Consider the following 19,670-nt stretch of genomic DNA (forward strand, 5'->3'; position numbering starts at 1 on the left):
TATGTCTGTTCATTTTCAGATTGTTTCTATATGAGTATTTATATATGTAGGAACAATAGAGTTTGAATCTATATTGGATTATGCTAAATCCTCTATGAGCTATACTATCCATACACATATGTAATATATGCAGGCAAGGTTAAAAACAGAAAGCGTCCTGAAGTGTGTCAGTGTGGAATAGTCTACTATTGCTCCTGAACCATCCAACTCAGTGAGAGTCAATGATGACCTTCATGAGAATGTTGATATTGTTCCGTTTTCTTTCTGTAAGAGCACAGGCTGAAGGTATGGCCTTATTTGCACCAGTATGCTCGACCTCACCTCATGCGGTCGATGCAGGCATAATCGTGTCAAACACAAACCTTCCTAAGCATCAACAGGTTATGGTTAACGCGTAGGAATAGTAGAAAGTGTTAAATAATTTTAAACTATTTAAAAAGGCTGATTCACCCTAATTACCCCAATTGATGACCTCTTAAGATAAACCTAGCAGGAGACTTCCATTGTTTTCTAAATGGTTATCATGATCAATTATCCTTATCATGCAATCATTCTTTACAGCTTTTGACCAAACTTGACATGTTGAACAATGACATCTGCTGGGAGATTTAATACTGACAGGCTTGTGTCGGTGTGCACGTTTGCTCCTGTAGTCTGTTCCGGTCGGAGTGGGGGATGCTATGAACAGGAGGAGAGAGGGCTGCGAACGTTTAAAATCCAATATCATCCCTTAATCTGCAAATCTCTTGCATTCACCATTTTTCTGATGAGATTGTCATTGCTGTGTTTATCAAACTGCATTTAATACAGAACAGGACATAAAATACTAAAAACTGTGAATGAACGTCTGAACCAAGCACTTTATAAAGATTTATTAACTTAACAGGTAAAAAATACAGATAAATAACACATTATCTTGGTCCTGCAGTTTTACAAAGCTCAAAGTCAAGTAAAACATGTTTGTAAAACCCACTAGAGAACAAACCATCCATTTGACACATTTCCTTTTGCACTGATGAAAAATGTAGATGTAAACCATGAGCAATGTCACGGCAACTGTTAGAGGTAATGGACGCTGATATGTTCCCACTTCTTCCGCTGTATGAAGCCACCATAGAGGAATCCTAACCGTCAACCGGATCAAATGACCAGGTTGAGTTGGAAACAGCAGAAACCGCTGACATTAGGCTGCAGGTACGCCTGAGTCGAGCCGGTCATACGGGTATTAAGTCCTTTTTAACAGGGAAGACATCCCATTTCAAACCATCTCCAGGTGGGGCGTGTCCAGAGGGAAGCAGAACGCGTGTCAACCAGTGACTAGAGAGAGAAAAGAGAAATCAAGCAGAACAGGTTACAAGAAAGACGAGGCAGCATTGGCCATGAGTGAAACTGCTTTAACCTCAGAGAGACACACCTTGTCTTCTCCACGCCCAAGAAGATCTTCCAGTTGTTCAGCCTGCCATGGTTAAAAGGGTTTCTGTAAACCTGGACAGAAAAGGAGAAAGGAGCGTTTAAAAATTGGTTTCACGGTCTTTTCCCTTTAAATAAACCCGGAAATATTTTATACACGTGAAATATCCGACATGCTCACCCCTCCTCGTTTGACCACTCGATTTCTTTCTTTGCTGTTAATGTGTCTTTCGATGCTGGTCTCTCCTCTGGATATGAGGACTGCGTGCCAAAGGGTCAGAGACCCCAGGGCCACCGCCACAGTGCTAACAGAACAAAACAATTGGTCCTGCACTTTTATACTATTGACAGTGTGGAATTTATAGTACACATTGTTTGTACACACAGATGTCTTGGTTAAACACATGTCAATCAAATTGCAATCTTGGAATACCTCTGCTGATTAAATTTGGCAAAGAAGAAGCAACAGTCTCAATAAACAGCTCGCGCAAGCATTCTTGCAGTTGAGTATGCATACTTATGTTGTTATACATAAGTGCGTGAACACACTAAAAGCACAAACCATGCTTTGAACACGTTTGTGCAGACTGTGAAAAAGTAGGTGGCACGGTCCAACAGTGTGTGTTTTTACCTGGTGAGCACCCACATGTAGATGATGCTCTTGTGAATCAGCTTTTCCTTAAAGGTATGCGGAGGTGCAGCTGTCTGGTAGGTGGTCTAGACAAAAAAAAAAAAAACATATTCAATAACCAAGAGATTTTTTAACAAGAACACACAAGCACCCTATATTGCGTGTGAACTTTTGAAACAGTACCTGACCAGGGGGGAGAAGCCCTATGAGAACTCCCATCCCCGTGACCGGTACCCCAGGCTTTTCCCCATCCAGGTGCTTGAAGCGCTAACGGAAAAGGCCCGAATACACAAACCCCAGTGTTAAAAAGACAGAAACACGGTCAGTAAGCATCAGTAAAACCCAGCAAAGAAAGACACCAGACATGGAGGAAAAGTAACAGACGGCACCCAACAAGTCGGACGAGACAACGGCGCTCAAACAGGGCGGTGCGAGCCTGAGCCCTCTCACCTCAATAGCATTGTATGCCTCTATGAACAGGTTTCTGCCACTGATGCTACAGTACACACAGCCCACGGCCAGTGCGACGCAGAAGGAGAAGAAATAACGGTGGTTAAAATGGCCAACGCAGTTATTCAGCCAGGCTGAGATGCTGACATTAAGGGGAAAACCACCATCTTTTATTAGTCAAATGTTTGAAAAAATGAAATGACGTGAGCACAAAAGGATACGACAATGATGGTCCATTTTTAGGATGCACCTGCAAAAGGACAAAGACAATGTTCAGTTTGAAAGCTGCACATATGATTTTGGGAGGGTTTTCCTTGCTATGAGGCTGTGGCCTGTAAACCAAATATATCCTACTGAGAAGTCGGTGAGACATTTCTGAAGACTGGACAATCAAATATCAGCATGACATGATGGTCAAATTTTTTTATTTTAAATTAGCTAGACAGCCTTTATCTGCAAAGAGGGAGCTATACAGTAGAAAAACATTGATGGAGTATTCCCTAGATCCACTAGTTTCATTGACTCACCTGTTGCAGATACCACAGTGGTGTGTTCTTGCTGGTTTGGGAATGATGCATTTTTTGCAAACTGCCACAAACGGACTGCCATTTTTTTCCTGTTTGAAAGAAGACATTTCCTTGCATTAATAAACATACATTTCAATCAACACCAGATTGTTATGCTTTTTGTGGTTGTGTACTTGTAAATCTTACCGTCGGGGGTGACCCAGGGGAAGTCGTGATGGCCTTGTAGTAATGGAAAATGATCATGACCATGTTCCAGTGTCCGTAACAAACGTGCCAAGCAATCCACAGCGGAGTGTATGTGCGAAAGATCATAGGCAGCAAGATCAGATACGCTATGGCCAAAATGGAGCCGGTCAGTATCACCACCAGACAAACAAACACCTGCAGGAAACAGACAGAGGAAAACCTATGAACACCTGTAACTGGTCAAAGCGCAGATAAAGCCTTAACACAAATCACTCACCGTGCCGAACCAGCGCGTGACGTAGTCCACGGTCCAAAACACTGGTTCAAAGACCGAGTCGAAAACCACATCCGAGTCTGTCAGGGAGCTGAAGTACAAGGACTGCACCAGCAGTCTCATGTATGCCCATACTTCCCTAATCCACAAAGGCACCGTGTTCTTTCCTCTCCTGGCGCATGACCTGACCCGCACACACCGCAGCGGGTGGAGCATTGAGCTGGAACACCACCGCATTCTACATCTGAAATATGCACACACCTTTGAGAGAAGAGGGGGTACATCAGAAAAAGGGTACACAAAATACAGCAAATGGCACGTGTGGTGAATCCACTAAAAAGCAGAAAATGTTTCCTGATTCCTGATAAGGACACGTGTAGAACTGCAATCATCACATACTCTTGAGTTCCTGGTTTTGATTAATCAATAAATGGTTTGGTCTATTGGCTCTAAAGCTCAACATGATTTTTTTAATTTGACAAACCACCGCCAAACCTTAAAGATAAGAAGCTGTAACCGGACAACGGTCTGCATTTAAACATCAGGATTACGTATAAATTGCCATTCGATCGACCCATCGCCTCAGCTCTTAACTAATCCAGTATACCAGGTCAAACTTACCAAGCGCTGCAGTTGAGAGCCGGTGAACTTTGATGTTTTAGCAGTTGAACTGTTTCTATAATTCACCATATCCAGATTTAAAAAAAATACCATTCGCTCGTGAATCGAATAGAAATATTGTGACAACGGTGCGAACGTGCATGAAAGAGAGGCTGGCTGTTTAAACTGTCAAAAGCCTATCCTTACTTTGCTTTGCTGCATTCCAGACGAGGTGGGGTCCGGGTGGAGTTTTATTTCTTCGTTGTTGTTTTTTTTGCAGACACGCGTGAGCAGTGGTCAGCAGCAGCAACAACATTCAGGCTCTTAGCATCATCAAAGCTAACGTTAGGCTATGTGAGCACCACCACAATGCATCTCGGCACGCTTTCGCATTACGACAGCCTTGACATATAATGTGTCCATGATACATGTGGCCGTGATCGGTCTTATTGAATCCTAACGCTCCGAAAATCCCTTTTGTTTAACCCTGTTTTGCCTTCCCAAAACACAACGCTGTGTGCTGCGCTCTTATGTCCGATCGTGTTGCAGGTTTTATTTTCAGGGAAATACTCACTTTTCTAAGAAGGCAAGAAACCTGCCGAAACACCCGCTTTCTCCGACATTTTAAAAAAATAAGCAAAAGGGAGATTAAAGCGAAACATGAGCGAAGAAAAGATGGACCAGGGACCTTCTGTGACAGTTAAGACCTGGATCCTGATCCGTAGCTAGTGCGCGTGCGCCAGAACTGCGAAATGCATCATGGTAGTCTGAGTCCGGAATAAATGAAGACGTTTCAGACAAATAGATCCTCAAAAAAGATCACATTGAATCGCATATTCCTATATTGTATGCTTCTGGAATGATCACTTTACATTATTATTATTATTATTATTATAAAGGTCAGAAGTTGGCTTATTATAATTCTCAGAATGCTGGGACTTGTAGTTTTCACGTTTAGCGGCTCTCGGCTAAAGCTACACTCCCACCACTGGCTCGCCATGCGGAGCCCACAGTAAATTGGGATACAAACCTTCCACTCCCCAAGCTAACCGTGTGCTGGGCTGTTATCATGTCATTTTGTTTTAACTTCGACGTCCCGACACAGTCAATAAACCCGGACGATGTGGATGAAAATAAACTTCAAAATGGAAAGAAAGATAATCCTTCTAAATATGTGAGTAACGCTAGCTCATTTATGAATGGGAATTCAAACACATACCGCGCGCATGATTATTGTCGAGAAGAATATGTGTATACTTATTACAGTACAATATAGCTTTATTCCAAAAACTACTTAGGACACCACTTATACTTCAGAGCTGGACAGACTTCCCATCGCCAAATCCTCCCATTTTGTAACGTTAAAGCTCCCACCTACACAATAATCATGCGAGTGCGACCACGTGGCTCCTCTCATTCGCTGTGTGCACCCGTAATGACAATGAAAAGTTGAAAAATGAACACCTTAACTACTCCCGTCGCCAGAAAACCTGTTTGGAAGAACATTTTGGCGTGTAGTTTAAAACTGTCACTCTGCAGGCTCTTCGACTTGTAATGGGTGTTTTATTTGGCCAATCATAAGCTTACTATTGCTAACGCTACCGGAGTAGTGTTGTACGTTGTTTTTAATCGATATGTGTTTAACCTAGCTAAACCTTCACCCAGGCTACAGTTTTTACTGGAGGGAAACACTCATAGACGGGGAACGTGTTTCGACCGTACACCGGTGTAGTTACCGGATGTGCTCTGGCTGCCAAATCGGCTCATGCCCCGCCCCTATGGATGACGTAACGCGTTGTTATTGGCTGTTATTGGCTGTGCATACCGAGAGACGACTGGGCACCTTTCTCTGCGTCTGATTGGCTCGGTCCTTCTAGGACGGGGTCAACGAGCTATACTAGTGCTAAACGCTAACTTTGCCCTAGTTTTGACGCCATACGGCTCTACCAACCGCACAGGCACAGGAAGACAGCTTTTAATTCCCGCCTTCCGAAGAATCCGACGATAGAGAACAGCTGCAGTTGCACTGCCTACTGATATTGTTTTAGGCTGGAATTCACTTTAATAGTTTAACGAAAGTTGGCTGCTCAGGCGTTTATCCAAACGCTTATGACTGGCTCACCAGCCCCGGTAGAGATTGTAGATATATACAAACAAAAAAAAAAACAAGATGTTATATTGTGGATAAGATGGGTGTAAACCAAACTCCACATCCGGGTTTTCACAGAAACTGGAGGAAAGCCAAAAGGAGACACACCCTGATTCTCCAAAATGCGCTTTGTGGGCATCTGACTCCATCCGACAGCCTCCTCTAGTGAGGCCCCACACGGTTGTGCTCCTTGCCTACGAGCATTGACATCTGCACAGTCAATAAAACGTCATAGCAGAATAAAACATCATAGCGGAAACGATCTATTCATACTGATAAGACATGCATAAGGGTGAGTTGTTATTCTGTCTCTTAACGTCAGAGGAATATTATCATTTTATCTAAACTGTCTGGCCCGGGTGGTTGTGACTAAATGCAGTTTGACCAACCAAATCAAACATTGTCTTTGCAAACAGTGAAGCGGTTACACAGTTAATGAAATGACGACAATTCTTAACCGTCTCAACCAGTCTCTAAAGTAGAGAACATGCCGTATGTGACTTAAAACATTATGTAACTAGTAAATTAATATAGAACAAACAAAACAAGAAAAACAATCTGTAGTGTTATTAGAAACCAATTAACATCCAATCAACACTGTTATAGATTTGTTTAAATCCAAGTTCTTACATGTCCCTGGTGTTTTCACATCCACAATTAATATTGGATTGTCTGCTTCATTTTGCCCCACATTCATTTCATTTTCAGCTAAAGCTGAAACGTAGTTATCAACAGGACCACTACTTACATATCGCCTATTGCTCAGTAAGAAGTCAAATGCTAATTGAAAGTTTTCACAGCACAGCATATTCATTACTTTCACAATCCTAAGAAAACTCATATAAAGACCCAAAAGCCCCATAATCATTTAAATCTGAACATTGCCATGCCAAATAGACCTTAAGCCATGCTACTATGAACTTTTCATTGCCTGCAATACATTTGGTCTTTAACTGTAACTGCTTTTTTTTTCAGATGGAGCATGTTGCCAAACCAGCAGAGCCAGTAAAAGAAGCCAAAGAGCACCTTCCACCATCTGACACGCACTTCCTCCTCAGGGATGCTGTCACTGAAACGGTTACCATAGGAACTCTTCCCCCTCTTCGCTTCCTTAATGAGACCGTTTTTGAAAGGACCGCCTCGGAGAGAGAGGACGGGGAGAAAATTCTCTCCCGCACCGCGGAGCAGAGGTCCGATCTAATCTCCGGCCTGTACGAGGGAGGGCTTAAGGTGTGGGAGTGCACTTACGACCTTCTGGAGCGGCTCGAGGAAGCCGGAGAGACCTTTAGGGGGAAGGCGGTTTTGGATTTGGGCTGCGGAGCGGGGCTGTTGGGGATATTGGCTCTGCAGAGGGGAGCCACGCAGATCCACTTTCAAGATTATAACAGTACAGTTATTGAACAGCTGACTGTGCCAAATGTAACACTAAACTGCCAAGAAGACGATGAAGTAGATAGCGAAGAAGACAAAGAAGGGAGTGGCGGGGGAAAAGTACAGGAGGAAGATGGTTGTAAAGAAAAGATAAAAGATGGCAGCCCGCCACCTAAGATTAGAGCCGCGGACCTGTCCCAGCACCATCCACTAGCCAGGTGTCGTTTCTTCTCCGGCGACTGGAGCACGTTTCTTGCTTTCCTTAAAAAGGAGGACCCGTTACCAAAATATGACATTATATTCACCTCCGAGACCATCTACAACCCGGCCTATTACCCAGCGCTACACGAGGCCCTCCACCAGCTGCTGGCCCCGGGCGGACTGGTCTACCTCGCCACCAAGTCGCACTACTTCGGCGTCGGGGGCGGGCTGCACCTGTTTGAGACATTCGTGGAGCAGAGGGGTATTTTCTCTGTGGACCACCTGTGGGATGGTGACGAGGGACTGCAGAGACACGTAGTCGTCCTCCGTTTTAGAAAGTCTAAGGGCCTTTGAAGAGGCAAAGCAAGCTGGCTTTGACATGCAGCTTCGTTCGTGTAACCGCTGTCCCTCAGCAAAGTCAGATTTAATAAACACATCAAGATTTTTTTTTTCCCTGCATGTAAGGAACAAGGAAGAGCTTAAATAAAACCTTCTGTGTCATCTCCTATTTTGTCTTTGGTTACCTATACCTCCTATATAGGAATGTGAATATGTCTGCCACTAAGTGCAGTACAGTTGAAAGGGGCTGCTACTGGTCTCTAGATGCATGGGGAGAAAAGAAAGGAAATGGGCTCAGTGACCTTTGCATGCGATTTCCCCAGTGTTCAAACAACAGCATGAAAGCCCGGCTTGTTTCTGAAGTTCCCCACGAAATGTCAATTGCAACTTATCCTACCGGCCAAAGGATGTAGTGTGAAAGTGGACTCTGGAGTCAGTGCACATCGTTGGTGGGATTCTATGGGGTTTCTGTACCTTTCATTTAGGTAATGGCTCCTCTTGATTCTGTGGGGTTTTAGCATCAGTTGATGTCACTACGGGATCTGGGTATGCGCTATTGCCTTTTGTTTCTGAGGAAGTGCACATGAGATTCTAGCTACTTCCTCGTATTAGTGGTGACTGGGTAAAAAAGAAAAGGATGATGAATTCAGAGGGTTGTCACGGGGTCAGTGACAAATGGAACTGTTTGATTACTGTCAGGGTTTCACCCTGCTGAGCCCGCTCTCTGTCCCGCCGGGCTCATCGATCAATACCAGCATCACATGTCGGTAATGTTTGACTAGGACCGGAGAGCAGACGAGTTAAATTACAAAGCCTGTGCTATTGTGAACACCCCCAACAGACCTCTCCTGAATAAATGACTCCGGCTACACAAATATTCACTCGAATCAATCTCATCATCATCATCATCGTGCCCATGACGCATGACCCACTACCCATCTGACAAATGATATTTATTTTAAGATAAAAACACTTCTAGGAAACATAGTGTCAACATCTCAAAGGCGACGTGCATTTCAACACCCACCGTGGGTGGACAGATTTTCCAGTAACTTACTATTTAAGCATATTGTATTGTTTAAAAGACTATTTCTTCTTTGAAGCTCAGTTCCTGTTTGCAAACTTCCAGTGTGTGTGCTTCGTCATTGTCTCTCCTCTCGACAGCTGTTCACGGCCTGCAGGGGAATTCCTGGTTTCCTCGAGCAGACGCAGCCTTTCCCCTGCTTACTTTATGGGAACGGGGGGGGGGCAGGGCGAGTCAGATGGTTTTCCTCAGAAACTATTATGTGTTGATTCACTGTGAGGGGGCGTGCTGTTCACCACTCCCACCGTTTCCTCCTTACTGGGAAGTGACTGTCAGGCTTACCGAACGGAGGGCGCGTATGAGAAAGCAGACAGCGGGGAGGGAGGGTGACTGATGGGCGATGTGAAAGGTGCTGGTATTTAAGGTGCTCTGGCCCGAATGTCAAGACAGTATGTGGCGGGCTTCCACGCGGTCGTGGAGGACACGGGCGAGTGAGCAGTGACCCGGGGAGATGGGGCTTACTGTATGTTCATTTAGTAGTTCGAAGGCTCGACCCGCCGAGGGCGCCGTCCTGGGAGGCCTCCACGAGGAGATGGATTTCTGATGGGATTCATGATCAGGGGAGGAAAGTTTCATCTGGTGATTGGGGTAAGTATTTGAGTAGAAAACAAACTAATCGAATTGTGGTTAATATAAAAAAGAAATCATTTTTGTCAGAATTGTCAGAAATGTAAATTTATTTTTTTTCTTATTGAAAACCACGGTTTTCAAAATGTTTATGACCTTTTTTTAAATAGAATGTAAAAAAAGTAAAAAAAACGTCCACATTTTTGAACTCCTAGCAGATGAAAGGTGTCGATGCTCTCTTACCGCGCTAATGAGCCCGCTGTTTGAACTGGTGCCGTAGGACTGAATTCATGGCACCTAATAGGGGAATTCTTTTCTAGCGATAGGCTGTAAAACGGGTTGTTTCCCAGTCCAACTGCCAGGAAAGATAGCAGCTTCCTGAACGTGTTCAGGTGTGGCCTTCCTCAACAAGTTAATTGTACCATGTTGCATGTCTCCTAAAAGAATGTGCACACACTGAATAAACTCCAGTGACTGAGATAACATTGAGGATCTATCTTGCTGCCCTGTTGACTCCTGCACTCCAACGAGGTGTTTTTCAGGTAAAGGAAGAGATCCTATCAGTAAACGCAGTTAATGTTCCTTGGTGTGTATGCCACTACTGACAAGTCATTTCGTGCCTGGACTGCAGCACTGTCACCAGTGCTTGCATCAGCTTGGTGGAAAGACTTTTGTTTTCTCTGGTTTAGAAGCATTTCCAGGAATACCTCTTCCCGTGCAGTAATGTTTCATTGGATCCTTTCAATCATAACGAACTTTTGGAGTTTTGTGTCCTACTTTGGTTTCAGGGCACTTCCCTGGAATGCCTCTCAATCCGTTGTCTACAAATGAGAAAATACGTCATGTGTTGTATTAAAGTGTATAATGCAAAGGCCAACTATGATCAATCATCTTTAGTTGCTGTAATAACCTATTGCTAAATCTTTCAATGAATGAAGTAAGGCAGATGTTATCATCTTATCTTCACTCAGCATTTCTTGTCAAATGGGGAAGGTCACGAGTGACTCAGGTTCAACGTGCAGCTCAACATCTTGTAACTTCTGAAACTTCAAGATGTTCATTCCAGAAGGACCTAAAGCTGTCTGATTGACTAATTGTTTGTATTACGTTAAGATTAGGCAGTAAACTGAGTTGAAAAAGAGCTTCATTAATGAAGCATGAGTTGTTTTAAACGTCCATTCTGGACTCTTGAGGACCAACTTTGGATGAGTGTTGTACTATGAGAACTGAATTCCATAGATGGTGGCATCTTCAGGTGTCATCTATGGGCTCAGTTCTTTTGGTACGGTACTAATTTGTCAGCTTTAATGCCCCGTAGATTTTGTGTATATTGTTACCTTTCTTTGAATGATTAATAAGGAGATATTTTCAAATTGCGTATACTTTTACTGTGATTAGAATATACATTTGTAAAATGATTGATACGAGTTAATCATGCATATTGTATTTTCATAATAAACATAATCAAAGATAATGTTTGTGATTTTTTGACTTGCCTTTTATTTTATTTAAAATACTGCAGCATTTAAGTAATAAAGAGAGTGAGAGAAGAAATAATATCAGAAATTTGAGGACACCGGCCTCATACGACCCGCATATGTCGACCGATTTTTTCAGATTAAAATCTGCAGTCATGGTTATGACAGTTTAGTCTAGATTAGTAATAAACAATGTGATTAAAAACAAAAGCCAACATCCTTTTCAATTACAAAATCATAGACAGCCTGAAAGACACAATTCAAAACAGCACGTTGAAATACATTCATTTATAAGAGGAAGATTCAGTCATATACATTTGTAGTAAACCAGTAGACATTGTGGTTAAAATCATTTGATTAGATAAAGTTGTTTTCGTATATACTTTAGTTCTGTAAATGTACCCCTCCAGAGTTCATCTTTAGTTGTACAAATATCTCTCACAGGGGTTGAGTATACGGTTGAATTATTTACCACCCTTGTTTCCTAAATCAATACTTTTTCAAAAATTAGATAGTTGAGGTTTTTTTTCTTTAGGCCAATTTTTCTCCTGCAAGAGCCTCAACCCTAAAATGTCCCATGGCCACAGTTTGGTTCACGCCGCATCGGCCAACCTCAAGTATCAACAAATCCATTAGAACCTAAAATCCAGAGCCATTAAAAGTTGCGTTAACACAAGGCTAAAATGCTTGTTTGTGACGTTATTCACGTTGACTTCATATAGTTCAAGGTACTTGCAGGCAAATTTTATGCGCAGATATGGGTAGAAATCTGTAGAAACAGAGATTTTTGCTAATTAGCAGCCAAAAAATGAATCTATTTCCAATGTTCATATAGAGCAACTAGATACGTATTTACAAACATCTATTTCTTTTTTTATTAAAGTAAAATTGGGAAATTGTGAGACCAGCCAGACCTCATCTAAGGTCTTATTTAGATAGTTAGTAACTGGATCACAACGACCACTTTAACTTCATGTTAAAACGGAACAACTTCAATCTAAAACCTTTCTCACCTACTATTACAACTATTCAAGTGACACTCAAAAAACAGAAGGAGACTGAAGCATCTGCCAATATTTTAATTCCACTGAGAAAAATTAAGTGCATTTAGAAGTTTTCACTAAAAAATGACAACTATTGTTTTTTTTAATTATTTTTAAGTAATAAAAGAAGGGTTTTCAAAAACGAGGCTTATGGTGCTGCTGATGTCTATATTGTGCTGAGAGAGAGCAAAGAACAAAAGAGAGTGACACTCAAAGGCTCGCACAGGAAATTGCATTGAGAGATAAGGTGGGTTCTCTGTTCCCAGCATAAGATATGGAACATTAGTTGTGATCATCAATAGTTTCATTTAGTAGTATCTTACAATAAATATGAGTCATTTTTTAAAATGACATACCTATGTTTAATCGAAACTGGTTTTCATCTCAGAAGGTCCTCCCATTTTCCTCTCCGATTTCGATTGTTTTAATGAACGTGTTCATTTAATGCAGCGGTAGTAATACATAGAACATTTTAAATTTGAAAAGTCCATCCCAGAAGGTCCATTCCGCCATACGCGACTAACTTCGTTGAACTATTGAGAGGATCCATGAGCCGCCATGGCAGTTAAAATGTCCAATGACGTGCCTCTCCACTAAACGGCTCTCCTATAACCCCTCTCTCCATTGGCCCTTACCGGCCATCAATCAGGTACGTCATAGCAACTATCCAACCAATGGCGAGGTTGTTTTTTTTAACACGGGAATAGCAACAGGCTGGACCCTTGCTAGTGTAGCACCCACGATCGTGAATAAACCTGTATTGAGTAGTTCAACAATTGTCGTGTAAAGCCTTTATGGTTGACGGTTGTCTGGCTTTCGTGGAGCTGGAGGTGGACAATAGAAGATAACAGCACATACGCTGCGTTTTTAAACAGAAAAGTTTTGTTCCCGGCCGTGGCATGGATGAGGTACGGCCTACCAGCGGTGTTCAAACCCACGGGCTGGTGCCGCTGTTTCCCCCCGGACTGCAGGCTATCTACGGGGAATGCCGGCGACTTTACCCCGAACAGGCCAACCCGCTTCAAGTTACGGCCATTGTTAAATATTGGTGGGTATCTGTGGAGGAAGTTTAACGCTGTGTGGTGGAGGCTAAACTTTTTAGCCGGTCGTTTCCTAACGTTAACGTTCGATGCTAAGCTAACGTGCCAGCAAAGTAACGTTACGTGACGTTACAGCAGCCGTAGTGCTCGTACCGCGGACTGCGACGTTACTTTTTGAGGGGTTTAGTACTCAACATATCAAGTCATGCCCCGAGTTAAGCTAACCGCCTGTACTTGGGTGTGCTCCAAAGTAAACAAGAGACGACGGCGACCACCACAACAACAACAACAATGTTTTGACCTGGCTGGTGTTTTTCCCTTATCATTTTCTGCAGGTTGGGGGGACCAGACCCGTTAGACTACATAAGCATGTACAGGAGTGCGGGCTGTGCGGCTCAGGACATCCAGGAGCATTGGCACTACGTCAGCTTTGGGCTGAGTGACCTGTATGGAGACAATAGGGTTCACGAGTAAGTGTGCTGCGCTAATGTAAACACGTGACTTCCGGTTGCACAGGGCACCTGGAGACAACAACAACAACACGTTTGATTGGATACTGAAAAAGTGTCTTCTGTCTGTTTGTTTTCTTCTTCTCCTTAGTTCAATCCTACGTTGTTAAAGTGGCCTCACATCTAGTCTTTTTTAATTAATGTGAATGCACATAGGAAGTCGTTACAGTTCACGATGTTTTGTTCATTTAGTTTTGTTATTCCATTTGTGCGTGTGTTAGATTTACAGGGGCAGACGGACCCAGTGGGTTTGGTTTTGAGCTCACGTTTCGACTCAAGAGAGAGACGGGAGAGACGGCTCCACCAACATGGCCGGCTGAACTCATGCAAGGCCTGGCTCGCTATGTTTTCCAGTCCGGTAAGGGCACACTAAACAGAACGTTGCTGTACCCTTTGGCATGTTTACAAGAGGAAACTAAACATTCAAACACCTCAAAGCCCAGGTTAGCTATTTATTTTAATACCCTTAATTCAGAATTGTAGAAATTCAGTGTCATTGAAAGCACCAATAATCTAGTAGTATTTTGGTAATAGGCAATTTAAAAGAAAGTGATCTTTGCTTAGTTTAGTTGAACGTTTAAGCTATTTGTCAGATTAACTAAGCAGGTTTGTGACACTGAGTTAGGCCCGCAAACACGTCATTTTCTGTTATTTAGGGCATTTTGCATTTTGGAGCTGGTTGACTAATCAATAAAGTGACTCTTAAATTGAGATGTAGTGAAAGACATTGTCACCTGGAAAATGTGTGACATGGCAATGGTTTGGGTTTTCCACTTAGTCATTTCGCTAATAGTCTAGTAAATGACTTCTCAGCATATGTTTATTTGATTGACCAACTCCTTCGGCTGCAGTTGACATGCCTCCTTGTCAGGTCTTTGTGAATCCTTCCAATGTGTTCTTTGTAATGGTTGTGATACATTCAAATGTGCATGTAAAGCGGGGACTGCAGCACGCAGACATTAGTGTTTTAGAGCTCTGGGTATTGACAGGAAGTCTAATTTCTGCATTTCCCCCCTTGCCGTTTTAAAAGGATTGCCTTCACAAATGTCAAAAGGAACGTTGTTTTAGTGTGACTTGATATGCTGTGTGTAATGGGTACAATGCTCCGCCGCTAAGTTCTTTAACTTGGTCTGTCTATTATGTTGTCCACAATAAAGTGTTGTTGAGAGGGGAAGAGGCATTTGCACGCCGTGAAAGAGAAGACGGTTCTCCTTTTCGAGGCTCCCTTCTCCTCACCACCCAGCCCTTCTCTGCTATCCAGCTGGGGTCAATTTGCGTGTGTGTGGGCTGGACTCCTGAGCTCCATGAATGCTGACTCCTGGCCATCTTCCCCCTTGCTTTTCTCCTGCAGCGAAGCTTGGACTGGGTGCATGTTACCTCCCAAGTAGACGGATTCCTCAGATGGAATGGTCATTTTTATGCTTTTTCTTGCCGTATTTGCCTCTCCGCTTTTCTCAGTTACCCCCCTCTTGCTGATCTGTGTCCATCTTGACTCGTTACTGTAACTTTTCCTTCATCAATTCTGTACCATTGGATGATGAAAAGAAGGAAAGTTGGACCGCTTTCTACTGGTTACCAAAAGCAGAGGCCCAAATGCACTTTGCAAAGTGTGCGCTCCAGACAACTTAAAACAGCCTGTTTTGTCCTACTTGGAAAATGAATGTCTCCTTATGTCCCTTTTACAGAAAACACATTTTGTAGTGGTGACCATATATCGTGGCACAGTCCACTTGACAACAGTGAATCTCGTATCCAGCACATGTTGCTAACAGAGGACCCACAGATGCAACCCGTGCAGACACCATTCGGCTCAGTGAGCTTTCTTCAGGTTGGTTCAAATATGCGATATTCCCATAGTCATACGTTTACATTTCCAGTACGGGGGGATGCACTGTACGGTCTGCGCCCCTTTTACGTCACATCATGTTGAATTGTTCCAGGACTGTGGTCCTGCAGCCTGCAGACTAAACCCTTTGTGACGTTTTGTCAATATGGCATAATGGTAGCAAACATTGATAGAAAGTACCGAACACACACGTTCATGCTGTGCACCCTCTCCTGTAGATTGTGGGCGTCTGTACAGAGGAGCTCCAGGCAGCACAACAATGGAACGGCCAGGGCATCCTGGAGCTGATGCGCGGAGTCAGAGTGTGAGTGCATGCGTGCAACGACTCTGCTATATGATCATCATAGCGACGCTTTTAGATTTCTAAACAACACTATTCTGTTTCCTTGCTTTTGGATTGCTGTGTTATTATAGCCTGATTAATGGCTGCGGTTAAAGCTGACCTGGACTAATGTTGACAATTTAATTGTGTGCAGAGCCGGTGGCTCCTGGCTGATCACAGACATGCGGAGAGGGGAGACCATTTTTGACATTGATCCACACCTACAAGTAAGGCTTTATTAAGTTCTACACCAAAGCCTTTAAAATCTTTTGTCTGCCAGAGATGGGCTCATACATTTCTCTGAAATGAGTCAATCTGCATTTAAGAAGAAGCATAAAAATGATTAATTCACAGAAGAAATTGCTTTTAAATCAACCATTGCATTATTTTGCCCCCTGCTGGCCCCACGTTGTAGTTTCATGTGAGCTAGTGTTGATTATTGCGTATATGTCTTGCTCATCTAAGCAGGAGAGAGTGGACCAGGGGATTGAGACGGAGGGTTCCAACCTGAGCGGGGTGAGCGCCAAATGTGTGTGGGACGACCTGAGTCGACCGCCGGAGGATGAGGAGGACAGCCGATCCATCTGTATCGGCTCACAGCCACGGAGGCTCTCGGACAAAGGTATGCCGAGGCCCCAAATCAGAGAAAATAGTACGTCATCTAATTTAAGGATCTGCCGAGCAGAAAGCGTCGCCCGTCCGCGCACGCGAGTTCTGGTTCCTCGCGGTTTACCGGTCCATGATTGGCTGATTCCAGGCGGATTTTTTGTCTGTGTGTTGACAGACACGGAGCAGATTAGAGAGACCCTGAGAAAAGGGCTGGAGTTTAACAGCAAGGCGGCGATACCACCAATCAGCAGCCAGAGACAGGGCCACGAGAGACCTCAGTAGGTGTTTCCCACACACACACACGCACACACACAGGTTCAGCTCAGCACGGCTCCACCAGGAGAGCTCTGACTCAGGGCACGGCTGTAATCTGAACTGTTATCGCCGATGTTTTATAGTTTCAGACGTGACATTGGGGTTCGTCACATTTGCTTCTGTCTTCTCTCATTGTTAATGAGTCGGGTAACCGCTCCCTGAAAGGCGTTGTGCAATCTGTCTGTACATTTCCATCGCAGACGATGACAGAGGAGCTGCCATTTTCTTTCCTTCACAGTAGCTGTTTTTCTGCCGTTTCTTTTTGCAGCTGATTGTACCGTATCGGACTTCCTCACTTATGTTTCCCCTTTTCTACCATCCCCTATTTTTTTTTTTTTCTCTCTCGTGTGTTTTTCCCAGGAGTCGTAAGGACAGCTTAGAGAGTGAGAGTTCAGCGGCCATTGTTCCTCATGAGCTGGTCCGAACTCGGCAGTTGGAGAGCGTCCATCTGAAATTCAACCAAGAGTCGGGCACGCTGTTGCCTCTCTGCCTGCGGTACTGCGCCGCTCTCCCTTTTCCTCCCTCATACACTATTGACCCATTTTTGGATTGCCTCCAAAGGCCGACGGATAAACAAGTAGTTCAGTTCTGTTAACCTCTTGTTTGATGGGTGTGGCTAGCTCGCTTTATGTAATCTATCTGAGGATAACAAGCCCCTTTGTGTGAGAGGGGGAGATGGGAACAGTGTGAGGGGCTCGACACTGGGCGGGATGCATCAAATGTAGTTCACACTTTCATCTTTATCAGGGGCCGGTTGCTCCACGGGAGACACTTCACATTCAAAAGTATCAACGGAGACACGGCCATTACATTTGTGTCCACCGGCGTTGAAGGAGCTTTTGCTACTGAAGAGCATCCATATGCAGCCCATGGCCCCTGGCTTCAGGTATACAGACACACACACACACACACACACACACACACACACACAGTAAACTCTCTAAGTTCTCCATGCAGTGGTTTCCAGTTTAGTCCATTTATTAACCTTCTTCTCTTCTTGTGTAGATCTTGTTGACTGAGGAGTTTGTGGAGCGGATGCTGGGGGATTTACAGGAACTTAACACTCGTGAGGAGGTAATTTAAACACCCTTTTTTTTATTAAGTGTAATTTTTATTTTCACTGTCTGGTGATGTTCAACTGCCTGTTTTTACCTTCTTTTTTTATATCCTTTTTGTCTTTTTGAATAGACCGAGTTACCGAAGGAGTACAGTTGGCCAGAAAAGAAGCTGACGATCTCGGTCCTACCAGACTCTGTGTTTGATAATCCACTGCAATGAGACGGACAGACTTCATCTCTGGAACCCCTCCACCCTCTCCATGCAACACACACACATACACACACACACACATATGCTGCCAGAATGGACCATCGTGAACAGGAGACCTCCCAGAAGAATCAGCGACCCTGATATGTTGAGACTGCTTCACTCCCGAACTTGATCTAAGGGAGGATCTAAACTCTTTTGACTCTTGCCGCATTCTTAGAATAGCCCCACTGTTTTTAAATGTTTCTCTTGGGCTTGAGTGCTCTTCAAGAATGTCAAACCAGCCCGTCTAGATGGTTGACCCGTAAGAATACTCCTCATAGGCGGTACCTTCGCTGTAGGGGAGATCAGGAAGTTCTTGCAGTTTAAAGGCTGCCACGGTCTGAGGTCCAAAATGTGCATCATAAATACATTTGATACTGCGTCCTGTGATCTCTGGACGTGGCGGCGTGGGCCGTAACCACGTTAATGTCCAAAAAGCCATTCTATTTATTCCACTGACCTTTTTTAGAAAAGAGTGAAAAGTCACGTGTTGGACATTCGTTTTCTTTTTTCTTTTCATTGAGCTTGTGTGTGTGAGTGTGTATAGTATTTACAAATGCTGGACATTTTTCTCTTATGTGTTATTTCATACCAAAGTTGGTCCTCAGCCGTCAGTCAAACGTGTCCCGATTCTACGAAACAACTGAACTTTGATTCATTCATATTCACATCCTGCGAGGATCGAACAAGCACACGGCTTGTTTTATCTGGCTAATGTTGCCGGTAAAACCACCCCTCCCTCCCCGCAGAAGTCTCTCTTTCTATTTTTTTTAAATTCACGCATTATGATGCATCTTCTGAAGTAAAGTCCGTTGAACATTTTCAAAGATCAGCAATCTGTTACGGTTCTCTCAAGTGGACACGAATGGGTGTTTCTTTTTTTTATCAGTAGGCCCGTACTGAAAATGCGTTGTAGTGCCTCAGTGCCTTGTGTTGAAGAGGACCACAGCGCTAAATGTTAAAGAGAAGTCACATTAAATCAAGGCTGCTGTCTTCAGTATTTTTCTGTCACTGCATTCCTTTTTAAAACAATAAGATTATATTTTACAACAGATATATACTCTTCTAAAACAAGTGATGGCATCTTATTTTCGTTTGACTTTTTCTATTCAAAATGACAAATGTAAGGTTAGGATGTTGACGTATTTTGTACTTACTATCTTATGACTGAATTGCCAAGATTGTAATCACAAGTGTGTAGGTCTTTACACAAATAAACCTGGAACACTAAAGAATCGAAGAGGAGCTTAATGTTATTTAAAGATTTTATGTGTAAAAGGTTTTCATCCATGTGCTTTACAATTTGACTCTTCCCCAAACACACCAATGTCACCATGGTTGTGTACAAGGTGTAGTATGTTGAGACACACTGCGTATTGTGTATGTTCTTATGAGGGCATCATATGATGGT

The 19,670-nt window shown here is 43.4% G+C and overlaps 3 protein-coding genes across 12 annotated transcripts; 2 read left to right on the top strand and 1 right to left on the bottom strand.

Annotated features, from left to right (window-relative positions):
• Positions 1 to 857: 857 nt before the first annotated feature.
• On the bottom strand, positions 858 to 4,848 carry zdhhc16a (zDHHC palmitoyltransferase 16a). 9 transcript variants are annotated; one of them, XM_040178518.2, is made up of 11 exons: positions 4,653 to 4,848; positions 3,482 to 3,739; positions 3,205 to 3,399; positions 3,019 to 3,107; positions 2,713 to 2,741; positions 2,492 to 2,625; positions 2,225 to 2,308; positions 2,042 to 2,127; positions 1,592 to 1,715; positions 1,415 to 1,485; positions 858 to 1,317 (listed from the first exon to the last, which is right to left on the bottom strand). In XM_040178518.2, the coding sequence occupies exons 2-11, from the start codon at positions 3,713 to 3,715 to the stop codon at positions 1,215 to 1,217; spliced, it is 1,149 nt and encodes a 382-aa protein (XP_040034452.1). In that variant the 5' UTR covers positions 3,716 to 3,739; positions 4,653 to 4,848; the 3' UTR covers positions 858 to 1,214. The 9 variants fall into 9 exon arrangements, with proteins under 9 accessions (XP_040034452.1, XP_040034449.2, XP_077961112.1 ...); XM_040178515.2 differs by having other exon boundaries at positions 4,100 to 4,848; XM_078104986.1 differs by having other exon boundaries at positions 3,482 to 3,722; positions 4,100 to 4,825.
• A 25-nt stretch (positions 4,849 to 4,873) lies between these two features.
• mettl18 (methyltransferase 18, RPL3 N3-histidine) lies at positions 4,874 to 8,307 on the top strand. 2 transcript variants are annotated; one of them, XM_040178521.2, is made up of 2 exons: positions 4,874 to 5,252; positions 7,203 to 8,307. In XM_040178521.2, the coding sequence occupies exons 1-2, from the start codon at positions 5,148 to 5,150 to the stop codon at positions 8,151 to 8,153; spliced, it is 1,056 nt and encodes a 351-aa protein (XP_040034455.1). In that variant the 5' UTR covers positions 4,874 to 5,147; the 3' UTR covers positions 8,154 to 8,307. The 2 variants fall into 2 exon arrangements, with proteins under 2 accessions (XP_040034455.1, XP_040034456.1); XM_040178522.2 differs by lacking the exon at positions 4,874 to 5,252 and adding an exon at positions 6,078 to 6,519.
• A 4,591-nt stretch (positions 8,308 to 12,898) lies between these two features.
• On the top strand, positions 12,899 to 19,494 carry sufu (suppressor of fused homolog (Drosophila)). Its single transcript, XM_040178513.2, has 12 exons — positions 12,899 to 13,358; positions 13,686 to 13,820; positions 14,081 to 14,217; positions 15,545 to 15,687; positions 15,924 to 16,009; positions 16,182 to 16,254; positions 16,493 to 16,649; positions 16,812 to 16,914; positions 17,312 to 17,446; positions 17,699 to 17,837; positions 17,957 to 18,025; positions 18,140 to 19,494. The coding sequence occupies exons 1-12, from the start codon at positions 13,210 to 13,212 to the stop codon at positions 18,227 to 18,229; spliced, it is 1,416 nt and encodes a 471-aa protein (XP_040034447.1). The 5' UTR covers positions 12,899 to 13,209; the 3' UTR covers positions 18,230 to 19,494.
• The last annotated feature ends 176 nt before the right edge of the window (positions 19,495 to 19,670 follow it).

Source organism: Gasterosteus aculeatus, chromosome 6 (assembly GCF_964276395.1).
Source record: "Gasterosteus aculeatus chromosome 6, fGasAcu3.hap1.1, whole genome shotgun sequence".
Classification (NCBI taxonomy): Eukaryota; Metazoa; Chordata; class Actinopteri; order Perciformes; family Gasterosteidae; genus Gasterosteus; species Gasterosteus aculeatus.